The sequence below is a fragment of the Sceloporus occidentalis genome, unplaced genomic scaffold, assembly GCF_023333645.1.
Source record: "Sceloporus occidentalis isolate IW3139 unplaced genomic scaffold, rSceOcc1.0.p SCAF_67, whole genome shotgun sequence".
Taxonomy (NCBI): domain Eukaryota; kingdom Metazoa; phylum Chordata; class Lepidosauria; order Squamata; family Phrynosomatidae; genus Sceloporus; species Sceloporus occidentalis.
In genome coordinates this window covers 1,697,443-1,718,722 of record NW_028317047.1, presented here as the reverse complement: position 1 = coordinate 1,718,722, position 21,280 = coordinate 1,697,443, and the positions used below count along the sequence as shown (strand labels likewise).

At 39.0% G+C, this 21,280-nt stretch overlaps 2 protein-coding genes across 2 annotated transcripts; both read left to right on the top strand.

The window, feature by feature from the left end:
- Positions 1-2,612: 2,612 nt before the first annotated feature.
- On the top strand, positions 2,613-13,930 carry LOC149286614 (exosome complex component RRP42-like). The gene is made up of 8 exons (XM_089493851.1): positions 2,613-2,669; positions 4,378-4,479; positions 5,210-5,304; positions 6,530-6,695; positions 7,593-7,663; positions 10,884-11,007; positions 12,038-12,193; positions 13,826-13,930. Exons 1-8 carry the CDS (start codon positions 2,613-2,615, stop codon positions 13,928-13,930), a joined length of 876 nt encoding a protein of 291 aa, XP_089349977.1.
- A 2,096-nt stretch (positions 13,931-16,026) lies between these two features.
- Positions 16,027-21,280, top strand: LOC149286613 (tetranectin-like). The gene is made up of 3 exons (XM_089493832.1): positions 16,027-16,123; positions 19,780-19,878; positions 20,880-21,280. Exons 1-3 carry the CDS (start codon positions 16,027-16,029, stop codon positions 21,278-21,280), a joined length of 597 nt encoding a protein of 198 aa, XP_089349958.1.

Below are 21,280 nucleotides of genomic sequence, written 5' to 3'. Positions count from 1 at the left end.
CTTGTTTTAAGCTCTTAACCCAGTAAGCAGAAACCAAGGCAGTGAGAAAAACAGCCATCCAAAGACAACGTTCTAGTGTTCAGCCAGATTTAAATCCCCATAACCAAGGGAAAGGGAGCATTAGTGCCCTTAATGAAATAGCACACCGTGGACAAGATACGAGATAAGCCAGAACAAACCACAAAAGCGCAAGTTAAGTAAGCACAGAGAAACTGCTTGCCAAACCCGGAAGCTGCCTGCAAAGCTCCGACGTTACCGAGTCATTTCCTCACTACACCTGTATTAAGCTAATCCAGCCCTCTTCACCCGCCCAACAGGCGTAACTTGAATTCCATTCCCTTTCTAGATTTTCTTCATAGATACCAAAACAGGTAGTGTTTGTGAATGCTGACCTCCACAGACCGTGTAACACAATACGGAAAGTGTCTATGTTTCACGCGATTGACCCAATAGATAAAAATTAGTTCCCACGGTGTCCCCGTACACTATTGACCCAAAAGCTCAAAATAGTTAAAAAATATTCAGTTTTAAAATAGGTAAACATCCCTTTTATTTGGAGTTTTTCCCCGTCTGGAGATTGCAGGTATGATTGCCTAGCATGCCAAACAAATATGTAATTAGCGTGGCCAATATATTTAAGGATATGGTTGAACTGTACAAACCTTGATCACCCATAGATGTTCAAGGGCTGCACGGCTACAAGGAAATCCAGTCCTACAAACAAACAGAAACGTGAAGCAGTTCCAATGAAAGTATGAAGTACCACCTGGACTGGGACACAATGCGAGACCTCCCATAATGCGAAAGTCAAGCAATTTGTCATGTACATGGTGAACTCTGCAGGAAGGTTATGGAAGGAGACGACAGAACGCTGAAACTGAATAGCAGGCATCCCTATTACACTGATCATGTCCAAGACAACGTGATCCTGCACGGTGTCAATTTCAATGTCATCGTGACACTGATGGTTCCTTATATTCCAATACCTGAAGAACTGACTCTAATGCAGGGTAGAAGATTGTGTGTATATCTGGGAACTCCCATAATTTATTATATATTTTAATTACTTTAATATACATATAGGGCATATTCAAGTCCCTAATGTGGCTTCTCAATCCCTAACAGTGGCACTTCTGTAGTTCACCCTCTAGATTGTATACTCATTGACCAAGGTCCTACTCCCCTGTTTCTGTTAGTCATATTGGTATGTTATATACTGCTTGTTGTTCCCGGTGTACCAGTTGTACAGCACTACGGACTATGATGGCGCTATATAAAACAATAAATAATAACTCATAGTTCACTGTGCATTAGAAAGGGAGAAAGCCGCCGAGTTTCTCCTGCTATAAGGGTCGTAGTGACCCTGCATAACCTGCCATAAAAATGGTTGAGTTAATGTAAGAGATCTCCCCGCATGATGCTACGCAAACAAGAACAATACAGAGGAGTAAAGTTTCAGCACATTGTCATCTCCGCCAGGCAATTGACACAAGTGGGGGAATAGTTTAATGGAGGGGGGGGGTCACAGAGGTCCCACAGTATACACACAAGTGTGACTTGAGATACAGATACATTGGTTCTAGACATCATATGCAATGACTCAGAGAATGCTGCAGCCAGGGATCTATTCAGACCTCCCCCCTATGCGCGGAAAGCGCTCCTATTGAATTCAACGGGAGTGCTTCCCTGATGTCGATTGGCTGCTTGAAGGAGCCAATCAGCGGCATGGATCGTCAGACGACGTTTTTGATGAACGCACTCACGGAGTACTTTAGTATACATTCTCCTACGGAGGGCTGATTTAAAGGCACTTTACTAACACCAGGTACAGTATAGTACTATTGTACATATGTGCATTTACAAGACATAATGGCACATTACTTTTGATCAGTGATAAGATTAACAATGTTAACATTTGACGAGACAATCGTTACACCTGTACAGATGTTTCATGAGATCCCTAAACATTTTACAACAGTATTAATATTTTTATTGACAGACACACATATATTTGCAAAGCAAACAATACCAATACCATATCCATTACTAATCTTATAATTAATTATATAGAAACTCAGCATCAGCCACTTCTGTAGGTATCAGTAATGCAGAAAAACATAGATATATATATAAATCCCAACCCATTGGCCACCCCTTTCAGTTAAGACATGCCACACTTTGCCACCCAAGTGTTGGGAGTAGCCAAGACTGGCAGAAATGACACGAAACCTCTGCCCCAAACCCCCCGACAAGCTGGTATTAACACCCCCTTGAAACTACACTGGTATTAAGAGCAGAGTCTCCTGTTTAGTACATACACACTTACAGGCAACTATATCTTCCCTGCTTTCGCTTGTGAACAGACCGGAGATTGGCCCAGGGGTTGCCTATTCACTCACCGGAGATGGCGTGAGGAGGGGCCGGGTAAAGGCTACCTCCGCCGCAACCACCACCGCACACCGAAAAAGAGGAAGAGAGACAGCATATAGTGGCGCACTGAAGATGTCGAGTGCTGGCAAGAAGCTAATGTGGGCAAACTGGAAGACCGGCGGTGACGTTCTGTCGTGTGTTGATGACGTATCAAAGCAGCCGGAGAGTGTGGGTCGTTCAGCATGGCTTCTGTGGTATTAAGTGAGGCGGAGAAGGCTTATATCCTGCACGGGATTCAGGTGCTAACGCAGGGATGGGGCAGTAAATGGGGTATGATCGGAGACCCTCTAAATGTTTCACTTACCTATTAGAAGGCGTGCACGGGTTAAATAGCACCACATTAGCCCAAAATACTAATATTCGGTGCACCCCAGGAGTCGAGAAGGGGTTTTATTCACTATACATTATGAAGGTCCAACCCCAGTGAGCTTCTGCTGCGGAAAGAGCTTGGCTGGCCCTGTATAATGTATAGTTAAATCCAGTGAGATGTCTCAGAAGTCTCCTTACACATTGAGTTGTACCTTATACAGGGTCAGCTCAGCCCTCCTTACTGTTAGTGTTGACCCATGATAAGGAATAGTAAATTGAGGAGCAGAAACCACCACTCTGCTGCAAACAACCCATTTAGTGAATAGACTCTAATGATCGCCCTGTTCTTTCTACTCAAGATAAGTTATTTATTTGGGTTTTAGTCAATATACAGTGAATAATGATTAGATAAAGCACTTGATTTCACTGAATTGAGACCATATATATTTTATCTTAGCAATTTGAGATATACAGTATTTTCCTTATGTACCTCTGTCTTCTTGTACAAAGACATATATATATATATACCGTGTGCATGTGTGTATATATATATATATATATATATATATGTATATGTATGTATATGTATGTATGTCAGTATGAACTAGAACTATGTTAAAGTCTACCCAAAGTAGGCCTCTCACAATTAAGAAAATACTGTCTGCGCTTCTCACCCTAATAAAGTTGGCAACAAATATATAAACATGATATAAATGAGAGGTTTTGGTTATATGAATTGGCCAAAGCATAGTTAAGCTCACCCGCCACATCAAGGCACACCCTCAATAGGGTGAGATCCTACTCTCACCTCCTACATACATTTGTATTATTTGAGCCTGAGACTAGCTCAGCGCACCGACATTTTTTCTTTTCCCTGTTTGCACATATTTGAGGTTGTTGGCTCCTCATCAGTCTGGTTGCAGCTTGCTGTCCAGGGGTTAATAGGGAGGAGGTTTAATTGCACCTCCCCCAACACATTAATAAGGTTTTGGTAGCAGTATAAACTGCTTTGTGTGTCCACTATGTAGGAGGTGAGAGTAGGTTCTCACCCTATTGAGAGTGTGCCTTGACGTGGCGGGTGAGCTTAACTATGCTTTGGCCAATTCATATAACCAAAACCTCTCATTTATATCATGTTTATATATTTGTTGCCAACTTTATTAGGGTGAGAAGCGCAGACAGTATTTTGTTTTTTGTATACATTGTACAGCCAACACACTGTATTTGCAGCATGCTCACACTGTTTGGTAGGCCTTATATTATACATTTGTATTATTTGAGCCTGAGACAAGCTTAGCGCACCGACGTTTTTTCTTTTCCCTCTCACAATTAAGGAATATTTCTCCCCATTAATTGGTATTTGTTCTCCATCTAGAATCTGTCAGCTTCTGTTGGATTAGATATGGGGACGGGTGGCATATTGGGAAATGGCAAGCTGGCAAGCACATAAGAGACTTTAATTGAGCAATAAATCTATCTACGGATCTAATATTACATCCATGGGTTTAGCTGCCAGTTTTGCAGGGATGTAAAAAGTCCTCTGCCCTTAAGTGGTTAATAAAACGTCATCAAATCATCTCACCGAGGTTTTCTAACTAGCTCAAAATATCAACATCTGATAATTTTTTCCTCTTACAGGATGATCTGCGGGTTGATGGCAGAGCATGCGAGGACTACCGATGCATTGAAGTGGAGACTGAAGTGGTGTCCAACACCACAGGATCCGCACGGGTGAAAATTGTACGTTGTCTTATGGCATATTGAGAGATGTGTTGAAGTCGATGAAGGTTATTTCCCAGTGAGAACCAATGGCAGGGGAAACAAAAGAAACCGTTACACTTTAAAAGTTTGATTCCACCACATCACAAAAATGACGTTTGATGCTCTTCTAAAGCTTGGATGTGACCAGTTTGGAAGTAGAATTTAATGGACTTAGTGTTTGGTTGTAGGCCACACATAGAAGAGATATGAGGTGGGAATCGGCAGAGGAGTTCAAGCAGCCTTTGTCAGGATAGGGTGAGAAGAAGGGAATAGATCAGATCATGCTAGGTTAGCCATATCTACTGTTGTAACGTTTTAAACCAATCTCCCCAAAACAAAGCACTAATCATTGATAGCTGATACAGATTTACTTCTACTGAAACCATAAAAGCAAAGGTTTCATTTAAACCTGCTTTTCCACTTACTCTGCTCAAGCTGACACTTTTATAGGTAACACTCCTAGAACGATCCAAAACTCTTCCCAAAAAAAATATGTTGTAATGTTCATAATGTGCAGGCAGTGTTTAATTCTCATGGGACGCTTATTCAGGAACAGATAGGTTGTCGCTTTAGGAACCGAAAACTTTAAAAGTGTCAGTGATGTTTTTTATTAGATTAAAAATTCGGATGAGAGAATAAAAAGGCAGATCGGCTAAGGTTTGTTATATTTGTACTTGCATTTCAGTTTTTTTATGTTTCTATGTTACAGGGTCACACAGATGTTTTAGTTGGTATTAAAGCAGAAATGGGGACTCCAAAGCTGGAGCGTCCAGAGGAGGGCTACCTGGAATTCTTTGTTGACTGGTTAGTAGATTACAAAAAAAACTTATACTCACGCGGGGGTTGTCTGCATCGCACAGACGTCCACAGTCTGCCAGAGAGGAGGATCCAGGTCCCCAGCAGCGCTGCGGGGCTAAATGAAAAAGGAAAAAAAAAAAACACCTGCCCAGACTTAGAGACTTAAAGTGTGGGGGGGTAGAGTTTGGCCTATGACAAATACGGTATATGTAGAAGATCTGACATCCCATTGCTCTAGCACTACTGTAAAAATTGAAATTATATATTTATGTTTTTGCTAATATCCCTGCATGGAATACTCTCCGGGATTCACCAGCTAAATGCTCTTCTGCTTTTATAGGCAGCTTGATAATAGTTCACTCATAGTAGGAAACTTTTGACTGTGATGTTCCACCCTCTATCTCTGGGGTATAATTTTCACATCGTGCTGAATAAATGTTACTAGCTTTGTCTTTAAAATAGAACACAGTGGAGTAATTTCTTTGAATTAAGGGTGTACTGTCATTATGTGGTTTAACAACAATAATTAAATAAAGCAGTTGTAACTGTGGTGGGAGGCTGTTGGCTGTAATGTCATATACACATACTACAAACACCCCTGATTCTAATGGAGTTAACTTATTTTACACTACTCACAATATTACCAAACCTATTTTGTTCTCAACCTAGATAGTCAGTACGGTAACAATGCAGATCTGCATATGACTTTTTGCCCCTATACAGCCTATTGTTTTGGCCAAAGCAAAGTGACAATTGAAGTATCACATCTGGTAGAATTATCAGAGTCGTACTATAGGAGATGCAGTAAAATGGGGACTAAACATTTTGATTAATTTTGTGGATCCTAAATGATAAATGCAACCATTGTAGTAATTTACAGAAAGATACAATCATGTTGGTCTGCTTCCTTTGTTTATGGTTCCATGCAGCCTGTCGCATCACCCAAAGCAATCTTTGCCCCAGTTTAAGGCCTTCACCATAGCTGATTACAAACCCAGTGGGACAGAATTGAGATTGTCAGTTGTGCATCACCTGAGTGCACACTCAACAGTCAGAGCAGCCGAGTCACCTCGTATTATATCTCAACTAGCCTGTCAACCAAGCAGTGATTAACCTCTTCCTGTGAGCAACACACGGCCTAGATTAACTGCGTCAGTTAGTGACCTGCTCAAGGAAACAGGTCCTCTAGAGCGCATTGTATTAATGTTTTATTTTCTTTGAATTCTTTCAGTTCTGCTAATGCCACTCCGGAGTTTGAAGGACGTGGAGGAGAAGAACTTGGCACAGAAATAGCAAACGTGCTGTATAAAATGTTTGAAAACAAGAGCAGCCTTGATCTTCGATCTCTTTGTATCCAAACTAGTGAGCATTGCTGGGTTCTTTATGTTGATGTGTTGGTGAGTAAAGAAAAGGGAAAAAAAACCCAAAACATCCAAAGAACTAAATGATACATGCATGATTTAAGGCATACTTTATTTTTGTGATAATTAAAGGATACATTTTATGTATCTTAACAGCCTTTCCATTAATTAAGCACAGGTTTAGGAAACGAAAGGTCTGTAAATAAGGCAATAGTTGTACATAATATGAAGAAAAGAAACAACATACACTTGTTCATGCCATAATTATTACAGCGGATAATCAGAAGCAAAATAGCTGTCCCGTCCTCCTAAACTTTGCTCCCATGAATTTGGAGGAGCTGTGGATATTGGTTCATGTCACATTATTTTATACGAGAGCAAAATCACCCTTTAGCATAGAGGTGTCAATGTATTTTTTATTTTTTTTACAGCAGAACTCTATACAGGAAAAAAAAATTGATCATTGCAGGTTAATAACCTTTTTCAAATATTTCGCTCTCTATTGCCGTCCACCAAAATCCTGCTAATTAAAGATCTTTGAAAATTACATCTTTTCATGTAAAGCGCTTGATTTAGGCCCTCTGTAATTACTAGAGAGTTAGCAATATAAATTTGCCACCTGCCTGCTCTTCTAATTGTTCATTGTGTTGGAGTGTGATCACGTCTGGCTCTGTGACAGCGAACACACTGTTGCTTTGAAGAAAACAAGTGAACAATTACAACATGGCTTATTCTCTCTGGCTCGGGTAGAATTGTCCTTGCTCTTGTCACACAATGATACGTGGAAAAGAATACACAATTGTATTACTTCGGACATAGCTGCTACATATCATTCAGGTTTTTTTTTTATCATTATAAATGTCTCTTTATAAGCATGGTGCTTTGCTTTACTCTCTATTAAACTATTTTATTATTATTATTACTTTTGAATAGCTTTTGGAATGCGGTGGAAACCTCTTCGATGCAATCTCCATAGCAGTAAAGGCGGCTCTCTTTAATGCCAAGTAAGATATTTTTCTGTTTAATTGCCTAAAAACTGAATTCCCAGTAGAAGCTTGGACTGCCAGCTGTACTTCTGGGGTTTGTGAAACCTGTTTATGATGCCAGTTACATAGAGGGGTTACCAGCTGCTGGCTTTGTAGCAGACGGGCATTTCAGTAAATGCTCCAAAGGCATTAATGACTTCAACGTGCCTTGTCACCGACACTGGCATTCTCATTAGAACATGCATGTAGTACTGTCGTAGCAGAAATGCCAGGAACATGCATGCCATCATTTATTTTTTTACCAGGAGGAAAATGTATATAAATAAACTCCTACAGATCTACTAAGATCAGGTTTCTAATACATGATTAGAAATGTATCTCTGTGAGGAACGCTTTCATTTACTTTTATTGCTAACAGTGGTGAAGTATAGCCTTCTCACCATTCATTTTTGAAAGCAATCCTAAACCCTCTCTGATCTCCCAAACTGACCTGTTTACGCTATGAAGGTCTATATCTGGTCCTTAATTGGCAAGGAAATGTCATATTGTAGCGCTCCACACTAATGACAATGGCCTCGGAGGTGACAGCTAGAGGTGCTGCCCTAGATAAATGTCACTGTTATAAATCTGTCAACTAGTCAGGTGTTAGAGAGGAAACAGATTATTATTATATATATTATAACTGCCGTTGTGCGACAGTTTTTATCTCTTGCTGATTTTCATTGATGTTGGTTTTCATTTTGTGGCTTGAAGGAATATAACGAGGGAGTCTGAAGCAACAAATACAACCAAAGTCTGTTTCAGGCAATCTAATATCCACTCACCAGATATGAAAGAAAAAAAAAAAAACAGTTATTGTCTCGTAATTTATATTCTGCATAATGAATGGAATTATTAGGGTTGCGTGTTTGTAACCCTTGGTTTGGTTTAGCCCTGCCATATATAAATGTGACTAATCTTGGCATCAGACTGTAGCTGTCAGCACATGCGTTTCCACAGCCAGTTAGTTATTTCTAAGGCTCTAGAGCGCCCCTGAACCAGTATCGGAGCCATATTAACAAAAATCAAGGATGTTTAGGGTATCTCTTAGAGAGCGACACCGAAAATCATCCAGGAACCTGCGCATCCTCCCTCATCTCAGCTGTGGTTAGTGTTCATAACATAACATTTACAAACATATTAACATGGCAATACGGAAATACCACCGCTCTCTAAGAACATAAATACTTATCTAGGGTTTTTTGTAAAGCTTCTGGATGCTCCTCAAATGTTTTTTAGGATCAGATGTATTTTGAGGCAACCTGGGTCCTATTTTGTCTGGCAAATACTGCTTTCTGCATTAACTATAATATACCAACGGGCAAGCACATGTTTGGGGATTATTTGCTGCATCAGGTCCTGGACAACTTGCAATCATTCCGTAAATCCATAAATTCTTTGGATCAGAGCATACTACAAGAGAACATCGATGTATTTGTGAGTTGAAGCTGAGGAGCAACACGGTCATTCAGTAAGACCACAATCTGACACACAACAGCAAGTCTTCTAAGAAGAACAAGAAAAGCCTAGTCTAAATCCAGACCTGACCCCAAAGAGACAATGATGTATAGCAACTGATTGCAGTTATTGCTACCAAAGCAAAAGGGAGCTTAGTATTTCCAACAGGGCCATTGGATGTCGAATACGTTTCTTGCATATGGCATAGCTATATATTAAAGTTTGTTTGAAAATATAATTACTCTTCCAAAAATATGTAAGAATGCAAAAAATCACATGGGAACAAATATTTTGTACACAAAGGTATTGCAATTATGATATAACAAAAACATTTTTGCGTTTGATTTTGTGTACTGTACTCGTGTTATGAAAACAGTGTGTTATATTTCTCTGTTCTGATGCTAAGGACATAGCATTGGCATTATAACCGCCAGTTAATGAATAACACGTTTGGGATCTATCCGCAGTGCCTGTAAAGCATTTGAAAGCTATAAAATCCACATGTTTTCCCTTTCTTCTGAGTAGCACATGCTGGGAGGAAAACCTAGGATGAGGGCACCAAAATTGTGAAATTCCCTAAAACTGTGGTTTACGTTTTAAACCATTAAACTCTGCAGAGTTGGGCGAATTGTCAAACGACCAAAGTTAACACCAGATGGTGGGAAATGATGTATTTCACGGTAACCGTGGATAGATTTTATAAGTAAATAATATTGCCGGCTTTAAAGTGCAGACTATTGCTAAAAATTGTGGAGCATAAAATCAATGTGGACGTAGCACTAAGAGTGTTAACAGATCTATGGAAATCTAGTCATTCCCGTTTACCAGTCCACAATGCACGTTGCATTTTTTTAAAGAAGGGGAGGGTTATAAAGTTGAACATTTCCAGAGGTTTTTTCTAAACACTGCTTAGATCAATACTGACTGACAAGCTTCTCGTGTTATGGATAATGTGTATCAACAAGAGTCAGAAGCACTAGCTCCTAGGGATTTTACCTTTTATTATTGATCGGCTCATTGGCAGCCAGTATGTACTTTTTGATCCAGATCTGTTTCTGTGAATGCAGTAGAGTTGTGGGGCTTTAGTTTCTCACAAAGTAGCGTTGGCACCGTGACTGTTCCTTAACTTGGCTGTCATGTCGTCGTCTCTGCTGCTTTACCAAACCCATAGTCAAATAAGCGGAAGATTACTCCTATTTGTTTATGGAAATATTCCACAGACATGGTGCAGTTGTGCTCTTTAGCTCTTTCTGTTGGTATGTAGTGCTCACTTTGGGGTTTAGGAGAGTTGTGTGTCTGCGCCTTGACTTCCTTATACACTATGAATGCCCAACCCTAGTGAGCATTTGCTGCAAGAATAGCTTGGATGGTCTTGTATGATGTATAGTGTGACACTAAACAGCCCAGGGAGGTGTTTTGTTGTGTTGTATGCACATATCTTGTGCAAATTATAAGTGTGGGTCCCTGGGTGGAGATTTGGAGAGCAGAGTGGACCAATACCCCAACTCCAGTATTGTAGAAGACTGGTTGCCCAAATTGGCTTTGCAGGATCCAGTCCAGGATTTTAATGAGGCCTACATCAGACACAACCCATGGAGCCTGACAATCAACTCTGTGGAGAGGAGAGGTTAAGAAAGTTTCCCCTGTGCTTGCAGGGCAAGGAGAGGCCCTGAAAATGACCACTGAGCCAAGTGTAATCTAGCTTTAAATTATGCTAACAATTTTATGTTTTGTGTTTTAGGATTCCTAAAGTTCACATGTTGGAAGATGATGAAGGAGCCAAAGATTTTGAGCTATCGGATGATCCTTATGACTGCATGCGCGTGAATGTGGCCAATGTCCCTTGCATTGTCACTTTAAGCAGAGTACGTACCAACATATACTTTAAGGATTTTTGGAATCCATTTTTTTATCTAATATGCACTTGTTTCAGGTCCCCCAGCTGGTAAATTCTTACTGTGAGAAAGTTTGTTAAAAAATGTGGATTTACCATTAAAACCTATATTGATTGAGTACAACAAAACTGTATGCTATAGATTTTTAGCATTAAAAAGTTATACTTTTGCCCCATTGTATCTTTTCACTAGAATATTATATACATTTCTGTTTTAAACAAGAGACAAGAGTGTCAACACAACAAAGTGTTGATTCATGATCATAGTATTGTTATAATGGTTGTCTTTAATGCAATATAATATATACACTGGACAATAGCATGATAATATGCAAAAAATGGTATAACATCTGCCAGTCCCTTTCAGCAGCCGCCGTGACGATGCTTGAGAAAATTGTTGTGACCTAGTCTGATACTGCAAAATAACATACAAGGACATAACAATTAATGGTAAAGGTTTCCCAGCAATGGATTGTCCTCGCACGCTGAGTGATCCAAAGGTATCAGTTCACTAAAGGAAGAGACGATAGAAGTCTTGGGGTTTTACCCCAGTGGGCTTCTGCTACAGTCGGAGCTTGACTGGCCCCTGTATAAGGCATGTTTCAACAACTGACCTTTCTTTAGTCTCCTCACACATTCAGTTATATACTATACAGGGCTAGCTCGGTTCTTCTTGCTGGAGAAACCTGCTAGTGTTTTGGGGGTTTTTTTACAATGGGGGAAAAAAACATAAACAGAACCTTCTTCTTGGTATTTTCAGCTCATCACAGATCCATTTACAATTAAAATCATGTGTGATAACAGAAAATGCATAAATGAAAATAGACTAAGGAAGCAACCAAGGCCAAATATGTTTTGCAGGAAATTGGATAGACTAGATAAGCCTAATGGTAAACTGAATGATTCTTTCTTTAATATTATGTTTAATGTGATTATTTGTATAATGGAAACTGATGTTAAAGCATGATTGTCTCTTAATATGCAGTTGTTCTTGTTTACAGATTGGGCACAGACACGTTGTAGACGCCACCTTACAAGAGGAGGCCTGTTCACTGGCGAGTCTGCTTGTCTCTGTGACCAGCCAAGGGGTCCTAACGTTCATGAGAAAGATAGGCAAAGGCAGTCTGGATCCTGAAAGTATCTTTGAGATGATTGAGGTAAGGGAATAGCAAACTGCCTCTTATAGAGTGATTGTAAGCTTCTCTTCAACTGCTAGAAAATCTCCAAACTACACCATGGGAACATCTTTGTCAAAGAAGTTGTATATTCTACAACTCTTAAGAGACAAAATAGTACATCACTAAATATAATTAAGATTTATATATGTCACTATAGTTAAACCACTTGGCCAGTATGTCAGAGGTTACAAGTTCTTAGTTAAAGTCTGTGAGTATAATGACAAATGGTATAACTAATATTTTAGGAAAAAATGGAAGTACTTCTGTATAATACGCACTCATAGCTCTAGGTTTGCAGGTACACGTATAGCCACACTCATACTGACACTTATACATGTACACTTACATATACAAACTCACTCAATGCATCACACACATATATACATGTAGGTCTCCCTCCCAGCGTTTGTAGGCTTTTCCCTTGCGGTCCAGCAGCTGGTGTTCTTCTGCTCCCTCGCACTCCTCATGTGCTGCCTGCATCACAGGAGGGACTCACTGCAAGTCTTTAACTTGTAACTTGTGGGGATTTTACAGACCAGACTCTCATTTTCACCTCCTGTTGCTTAGAATATGTACTTGTTTCATGATGCGCTATTCTTCATCATAATCTCTGGTCAACAAGAGCCTTGTTGGCCTTGGGATGAAATTCTTCATATCACCCCAACTCACCGACAACTTACTGTTTGTTGAATAAATCCAATTTTTCCGAATCCTTTTAAAGTGTGAATAACTACGTTATCCAACACTATCTACTTTATTGTCCAGCGTATGCAATACTACAAGGTAACTTTTAGATGTCACGTTTTTCTTTTGCTCAGCATTGTGATAATGTTCCATATCTCTGCACAAGGTCTTATACAGAGATCTAGACACGCAGTTTTAATTATTCCAACCAGAGGTGCTGAATGCCAGATATGAGATCATTGATAACCTTCTGCTATGAATTATTCTGCATTAATTCAGAGAACAATCTATTGCATCTTTCCCTCTAGACAGCAGGAAATTAATGGCCTCCATGAAGGACTGTAGCTGAGTGAAAAAAATTATTTTAAACTAGTGAAGGACATGAGTGGTATATTACAATTATTAATGAGTTCTGATCTTCTGTCTTCAAGGGGTGAACTCACTCATGCTTCTATTAGGCGAGCCCCTTGGACTGAATAGCTTTGCATACAGATTCTGCGCTTTCCTGCCAGTATACACGGGTGCATGCAGTCTGCTGTGTAGTATTATTATTGAGTAGCTATTGGATAAATGCATACTGTATATAACTTGGTCTCAAAATACAGATGTTAATATGGATTTCAAAATGCAGTAGAAACCCCTTGGGCTAACCAAGCTACTCTTTCAGAAAAGGATCACTGGTTTTGCATGGTGATTTTGTTAGTTTTTAAACTCCCATGTCGGGGAAAAAAAAACCTCATATTGTGCCTTGTGCTTAGCTTTGTCTCCTTCAAATGCTTCTGTTCCTTCTCATTGATATCTTTTTATTCAGCATGATATGGTGCCATTTGCTACATGTCTAACCCAGGGTACTGTTTTCCAGTTTTCTGTGCCCTGTTAATATTTTTTTAAAACATAACATCTTATCTTTTCTGGTTTTCTTCACAGACAGCGAAGCGTGTCACTAAATCATTACATACATCGCTACAGAGCATATTAAACCATGAAGAAAGCTTAGGAAAGAAGAGACAAAAGATTGGATTCCTGAGATAAGCTCCATCAATATCTTTTATCTGTTTTCGAGAAAAAAAAAATAATAAAAGGATTATTTTTTCATATACCAGACTAAGAATATCATTTAAGGATCACAATCTGCAATATCTTTTGTACTAGCTGACACCACATATGCGGCTAAATTCAAAATGCAAATATCCTGGTGGTTTAATTAATGGGTTGTTTAAAGCAAATTCTTTAAATGGTGTTGCGTAACAATTATTTAATGTTATTACATGTGCAGGTAGAGATGCCTGCATGTTCTAAAAAGACTGGGGTTTGTTACTGTTACAAATGCGTGTATTGGATGTCTAGATAGATGCAAGGATATAACACATCTGCGATCAGAAAGGAAATGATGTACAGACAGTTTGTGTTTATAGGAATGGTCACACACACACACGTGATTCCAAACAGTATACACATAGCTGGAAACTCTGAATTTGACCCAAAGTGTACAAGCGAAGTGCTTCTTCCGAGGGCCTCTGGGTGCCAGTCTTTCTCTAGGAAGAGTAGTGTTTAACCACTGTCCCTAGGGGCTAGCCTTGCCCCTATGTGCCTCTAGCTCTACCTACACAGCTGGCTAACCCTGACCCTCAGAAAGCTGCTCCCCTTGAAAAGGGAAAGTTCCAGATAGTCCATTCTAAAAGGAAAATACCCTTACAGCTGGAACTTTGAGCTGTCTTACCTGTATGAGACTTGTGGCCCCTTAAACCATTGGGTGATTTTTTTTTTCTGTATAGTAGCATCAATCCTGTTTCTACCAACGAGGGGAAAGAAAACAAGATATTTGACATTAAGAATAATAATTCTGTAATTAGGAATTCTCAATTTCTTGGTAAACCAACTGAGAAAGTTTATAGCTGACACTCTGTAATGAAGTAACTACAGACAATTCATAGCAGGTTTGTATCATGAAACCTATTGAAATATGCTACAAAACAAAGGTCGGTAGGTGTGTGAATAAAATGGTATTGAACAACATCACAAAAAAACTGTTAGGATTGAGAGATCTAAAAACCGGAGACAATAGCGGAAAACCCATAATATAAGCATTATTACAATAGGAATTACACATTTATGATGCTTAGGAAATGATAACACAATACTGACAGATTTCATGACCCTGCTGGCGAGAATGTAATACATTATAATGTGTGGATACGCATGCTTGACTGCACCTGCCACCAGCTTCTCAAGGTGTTTTATACTTTCTTACTCCTTTGTCTACCACTAATTTTCACCTCCTGCATTACTTGTTTAATATCATGTAGTGCAAATTAGTGAGAAGACAGACACGTTAATTAGCGGAATTAGGAATTTAAAAGAATTTTTTTTTTACACTGTGAGGACATAAAGAGGAACGTGTCCTTATAGATGGGGTGACTGATGGTTGGATGTGCGGTGGGATAGTGACAGTCTAGGTGGATGATAGGAGAGGAAGAAACTGCAGTATGTCCTATCATACCTCTAAGGTGTTCCTCCACATGAGAGACAGTTACCTTTGGAACCCACGTACATCTGTCGCGCTCTCCTCGGCTGCCATCCCTCTTTCTAAGAGCTGAGCATGTTTGATGGGTTGGAGTATATCACATAGTAAGGGGTAAATAAGCAGAGGAAAATGTTTAGAATTCAGTGAATAAAATAAACTCTTCTAAATGATTTACTTAGTTACACAACAACATGTGAATATAGCCCAAACCCACTAGGCAAACTTTTAACAGCACGCTTTTAATTAAAATGTCCCCTTCTTTGTGCCAATGAAAGGTTGGGTGGGATGTACTGTGAGGATTGTATATGCATAGCGTATGAGGAACAATACCTTATACTTCTCATACACAATATGAGAAGTAAGTTGTTCCCCCCCCCATATTTTCCATCTTAAAAATAACACACTGTACTTCAGATATAATAAAGCATATTTTTCATAACTGGTGACTCTCACTTGGTATGGCTCCCTGGCGTAGCCTCTAGAGGTTGGAGAAAGTCTTGTTTTTGGGATCTGGAAGGAGTTTCTGTACAGCCTGTTTTCTATTATAGGCGTACTTAAGAAAGTGCAAGAATTTTTTGGGCTGCAAACTGTGGCTGAATTCACCATGGAGTACAGAGGAGTCTGCCTGGTCTTGTGTCTCTTCTGCTTTGCTCAAGTCACTTTTCAACAAAATGGTAAAAAGCAAAGGCAGTCAAATAAAGGTAAGTATATTTACCAAATGAATTATTAAACCTTTTTTTAGTTAGGTTATTGTGGCCGGACTTCCCCTGCACTACTAAGCCAAAGACCACCAACAAACACGCACACTTAGGGGCCAAACAAATTGTCAAATTAAGGCATCTGCAAAATTTCTCTAATATTTACTAAAGAGTTACGTGCCGGCATTAACTTCCTTTTGATCCAAGGGCAACAATAACCCATTTACGCATCCATTACTCATCTGTGTGGCCAGAATCATATTGATTCAATATATTGCTGAAATATTTTAAAAATGAAATGATAATGCATGGTATAGATAGGCGATATAAATGTTCATTAATGCACAGGTTTGTTTTTAAGAAAATTTTAAGGAAAAAAAATCCAGTTGCTATTAGTCTCCCCAGATCAAACTTCCTATTCGTTCCTGATGCACTGCATGGCATCTTGCACATGTGTATTAGGGCAGGATATAACCTAAACCCATCTTTCTATAATTGTTTCTCCATTTATTAAAAGGAAAAAAAATGATTGGAAGCAAACTGAATCTAAACATTTCATGGTAACTGAAATATTTTTTAAGCCCAGGTCAAAAGAAGGCTTACAGAAAAGTTTAGGCAGAATTTACACAATGGCTGGATCCATTCTGTGCTCTATTTATTCACCTTATGGACTAGACAATGCACATTTAGCATGGTGTCACTGGGGTGTTTGTTTTTTCCTCTATGCTAAATGTCAGTCATCCTTAGTCCAGGTTTTGTTTGACTAAAGTGTCTATAGGCGACCAATTTTCTATACCCCTTACTGCAGACACATCTTACCTGTGCTTTGGTTCGGCAAAAGGACTGTCTGAGTTAGCAATGCCAGATAAGGTATCTTATTTTAGATAAGATAAAGGAAATATGTTTTTTGGGCCACCGTGTTTTTAATCTCCCGATTCAGCAGTTTTTTCCCCCGATAATGCAAATTTTTGTGATACTTTTGGGTTTTTGTTATATATATATACTAATTATAAGTTAAGTATTACATACTTGAATTAACAATTTTGATTGTATAACCAATGATATAATCATCACTGCCAAAATGTATTTTAATGGTCGTTTGCTTCTTGGTGTCCCTTATTGTATTCATAGTTAATAAATAACAATGTTCGTTACTTATGATTCACAGCATGTGCTTTCATATATAACCCTTTTATGTATAATGTGTGAATGTCCCCCAAAGACTAAAGGTAAAAATAATAACACAGTTTTCAGTAAGACCTTCCCTTAATGGCGTCACATGTCTTATTTCTGAGTAGAAAGGGACAAAAGCAAATCCATTTAGTTTGTGCAATGGATTTGCACAAATGATCAAGTCTGTTCTTTATTATAGTAAGTTGCACAAATATGTTTGATATTTTAAGTGTCAGCTGAGTATGGTTTTTTTTATATATAATATATAATATTATATTCCATTGGGGTACATTGGGTTAGATTATACCACCTTGGTGTGTGTTTTTGTAATGGGATTTAATTTATATACTTTGTGTCAGAACTCCTTGGAATCTATCAATAGCATCTCATGCTAAAGGAATGCATGGAAAATTACAAGAACAAATAGCCCATCTGATGATGTGAAATATTTAGCACCGCAGCCAACATAGAACCTAATAACTGTTTCCATTTTTAATGATATCCAGCCAACTGCACCAGCAGGGCCAATTATGGCGTTATTATATAATGTGCTATTAAAAACAATGCTCATGAAGAAACCATGATTGCAGAGTATTGTAATAGAACTTTTTCAAATGTCACCGATCATTTTTGCTGTCGTTTTCTGGTTGTTTCAGAGTCTTTGGATTTATTGCATTTAATTTGTGCTATTCTCGTTTAAATCCTTTCCAACACTTCCTTGATGTGCTTAACCAGGGTACTCTCTTAGGCCTAAGGACACCTCCTACATAGCTCTAGTCTTTTGTTTATTAACCACCATTGCATTTATTTTTTGGTCGACCCATACCTCTCAATAGTTCAAATGACCAAAGATGGTCACTTTAAGGACACATTATTGCGACTAACATGATTCAGATACATTTCTTGTTTCATTTTTAGATTAAATTTGGAGGACAGAAATAAAATTTGTTGTTAATCACCCTCACTCTAACACTCTCTCATGCTCTTTCACACTCACTCTCATTCACTTTCTCTCACGCACTCTCAATATCTCCCTATCTTCTCCGCCAACATCTTCCGTGTCTCTGTCTCCTTTTCTGTAACTCCACTTTTTCTGTGGAACAAGAGACAGGGACACGGAAGTAGTCAGTCAAGAAGGTAGGGAGACGGAGAGAGATTGAGAGTATGAGAGAGAATGAATGTAAGTGACAGCAACGGAACACAAACTGAAATTTGCTTCATTTGCTTTGTTTAATTGGAGTCTTTCTTCGTTTCCAGGCATTTGTAGGAATTAACAAAATTGGCTAATGTTGTCAAAATTAAAAGTCGTACAAGTCTAGTGACTAGGGTTTCCACTGTTTGCCTAGCCTGGGCATGCTTTGAGAAATTTTACAATAGAGGAAAGGAGAGTCAAGAGAGGAAGGGGGATGATATAGAGAAAAAAAGAGCAGATGAGACAAGGACAAAGTGACATAAACAAAAGTAGAAATAGGATAAGACCAATGAGAAGAAGACAAGAGAACAAAAGAGAAATTGGGAAAGAAAAGACGAGAGCATAATGGAATAGTGACAGGAAATTAGAGAGAAATAAGATAGAAATAAGATAGAGAAATATGACGAGAAAGATAACAGGGAAAAGAGAAAAGGAAGCTAAAATTGATGACATATGGAACCAAAGCAGCTATTATATACCTATTACATCTTAAACAAGAAGCAAAACCTTCTCACAGTTATGGTGTCAGTCACAGTCTTTTCTGCAGAATGTGTACTGACAGGAACGTGAGTAATCTCCACAAAATCACCAGCACATTTACACCTTGATGCTGTGCTCAACCTTCCTCCCATCCATCAACACCAGCATGCACAGAATGTTAACTCTCTACACCATACTAACTGAATGTCACTATTTACTCATATGTTCAATGCTCATTCTGGGGCTCCCCTAATTGCAGCAATCGGCTGCTTTCACTTTATCAAAGACTGGTAAGAGATCCTTGTGGAATGCAGTCTCACATGGCAACCAGATGAGAATTTCCCTAGGCATAAAGAGGTAAAGCCAGGACCCAGGAATACACTCTTTATTCCAGGGGAAGAGGGATACTACGGAGGTGTGGGTTTGTACAAGGTAAAAGAAACACAAACTTCTGATCCTACGCGAGCAGGGATCTTGCTGGCATCCTGCCAGTCCCAATGTTACTAGCAAGGGTGAGAGTAGGGATTAAAATGGTGCCTAGCACGACCATGATAAATGGATACACATGTCCTTTAGTGTGCTTCTGTCAGCCAGATACACAGGTCTGCACACTGCAAATGTGTAGGAGTGTGGCACACGACTGTCTGTACCTAGCTACCTAGCAGCCGTACTAAAGGGATCTTCAACACGTGTAGCAATATACGTGTAGACAAATTGAGTACCCAATTCTTTTTGCAAATGCTTACAATGTCTTATCGCTCCTTGTTTGATGGATTTGTTATGTTTTATTATTTTCTTTTTGCTTTCACAACAGATGTAGTTAGCATGAAAATGCATGAGGACCTGAAGAAGGAGGTTGAGAACATCTGGCAAGAAGTGAACCATCTCAAAGAGCAACAGTCTCTCACGACACGTAAGAGAGCCTCACTTGTTTGAAGGGCCTATGGAGACAGTCAGTTACAGGAGCCCACAATCCAATGATATATTCTTCATAATGCAGTCTATGCCTAGCCTATTAACCAGAGGATCTGAAGGAGGAAAGGAGCAGCTTATTAGTAGCCACCTTGTCACTCTGCCCCACATCATAAACATTTTTCACAGTAACAATACATTTTCCCATGCCTTGCTCATCTTGTTTTGAACACACAGACTTCCAGAATTTTGGAGCCTAGATCTGACCAATAATGGCTACCACCTATTGAAGTGTAGATCTGACTCCACCACTATGGCTCCGGTTTAAAACTATGGTTTACATTTACAAAAATGTAAAATTGTTCTTAACGTTCCTGCCATTTGTTTCAGTCATTGTACCAAACTGTTTTTTTTATTTCACTCAATTTCCAATGGTATTGTCATTGAGCAGTTTGGTGAATTGTAGTAAATTAATAAATAAATCATCAATGTACCAATTCAGCACATTCCCTGCCAACCAAACCGAATATTGTCTTGTGTAATGATTCAATTTGAAAAAAATACATTACGTCTCAGTTAAGTAGGTTAGCTCAATCGTTCTGCTGCTTCTGGGGCCTTTCTTAATAAGTATACTATAAATCATTGGCTTCTGTGCTAAAATAATAACTAGTCAACGCTACAGTGGTGCTTAATTATGGGCTTCAAGGGCCACAAGCAGACCAATAATTCTGTGATTCTTTGCTGAATTCAAGTAATTTTGGGGAATAGTTAATTGAGAAAGTTGTTCTTCATCTCTGATGAAACTGTGGCCTGTTTGTGGTCCTCAAAGCCAGCAGTGGTACATCTCCATACCAGGTCCACATCTTCAAGTACTGGTATCAAAAGTCCCATATATCTTGTTCTATACATCCTTTCTATTGTTCTATACAATGTTTAAGTAATGTTGGAAGAGTAAATATATATACATTTACTAATGTATTTTTTTCTTTTTTGCCATACCAGTTTGTATGAAAGGTATGAAGATCCACAACAAATGCTTCCTGTCCTTTACTGAAGCAAAAGCCTACCACCAGGCTAGCGATGTGTGCATTGCACAAGGAGGGACTCTCAGTGCACCAGAAAACGGGGATGAAAATGATTCTTTGTATGATTATGTGCGGAAGAGCATAAATTCCAATGCAGAGATCTGGATTGGTATTAATGACTTGGCAACTGAGGGTATGTGGGTAGATATGACAGGAACCAAGGTCCCTTTTAAAAATTGGGAGACTGAAATCACCAAACAGCCTGACGGAGGGAAGCAAGAAAACTGTGCATCCTTGTCAGCTATGGCAATCGGCAAGTGGTCTGACAAAAACTGCAAAACTGAATTGCCTTTTGTATGTCAGTTTGCAATAGTTTAG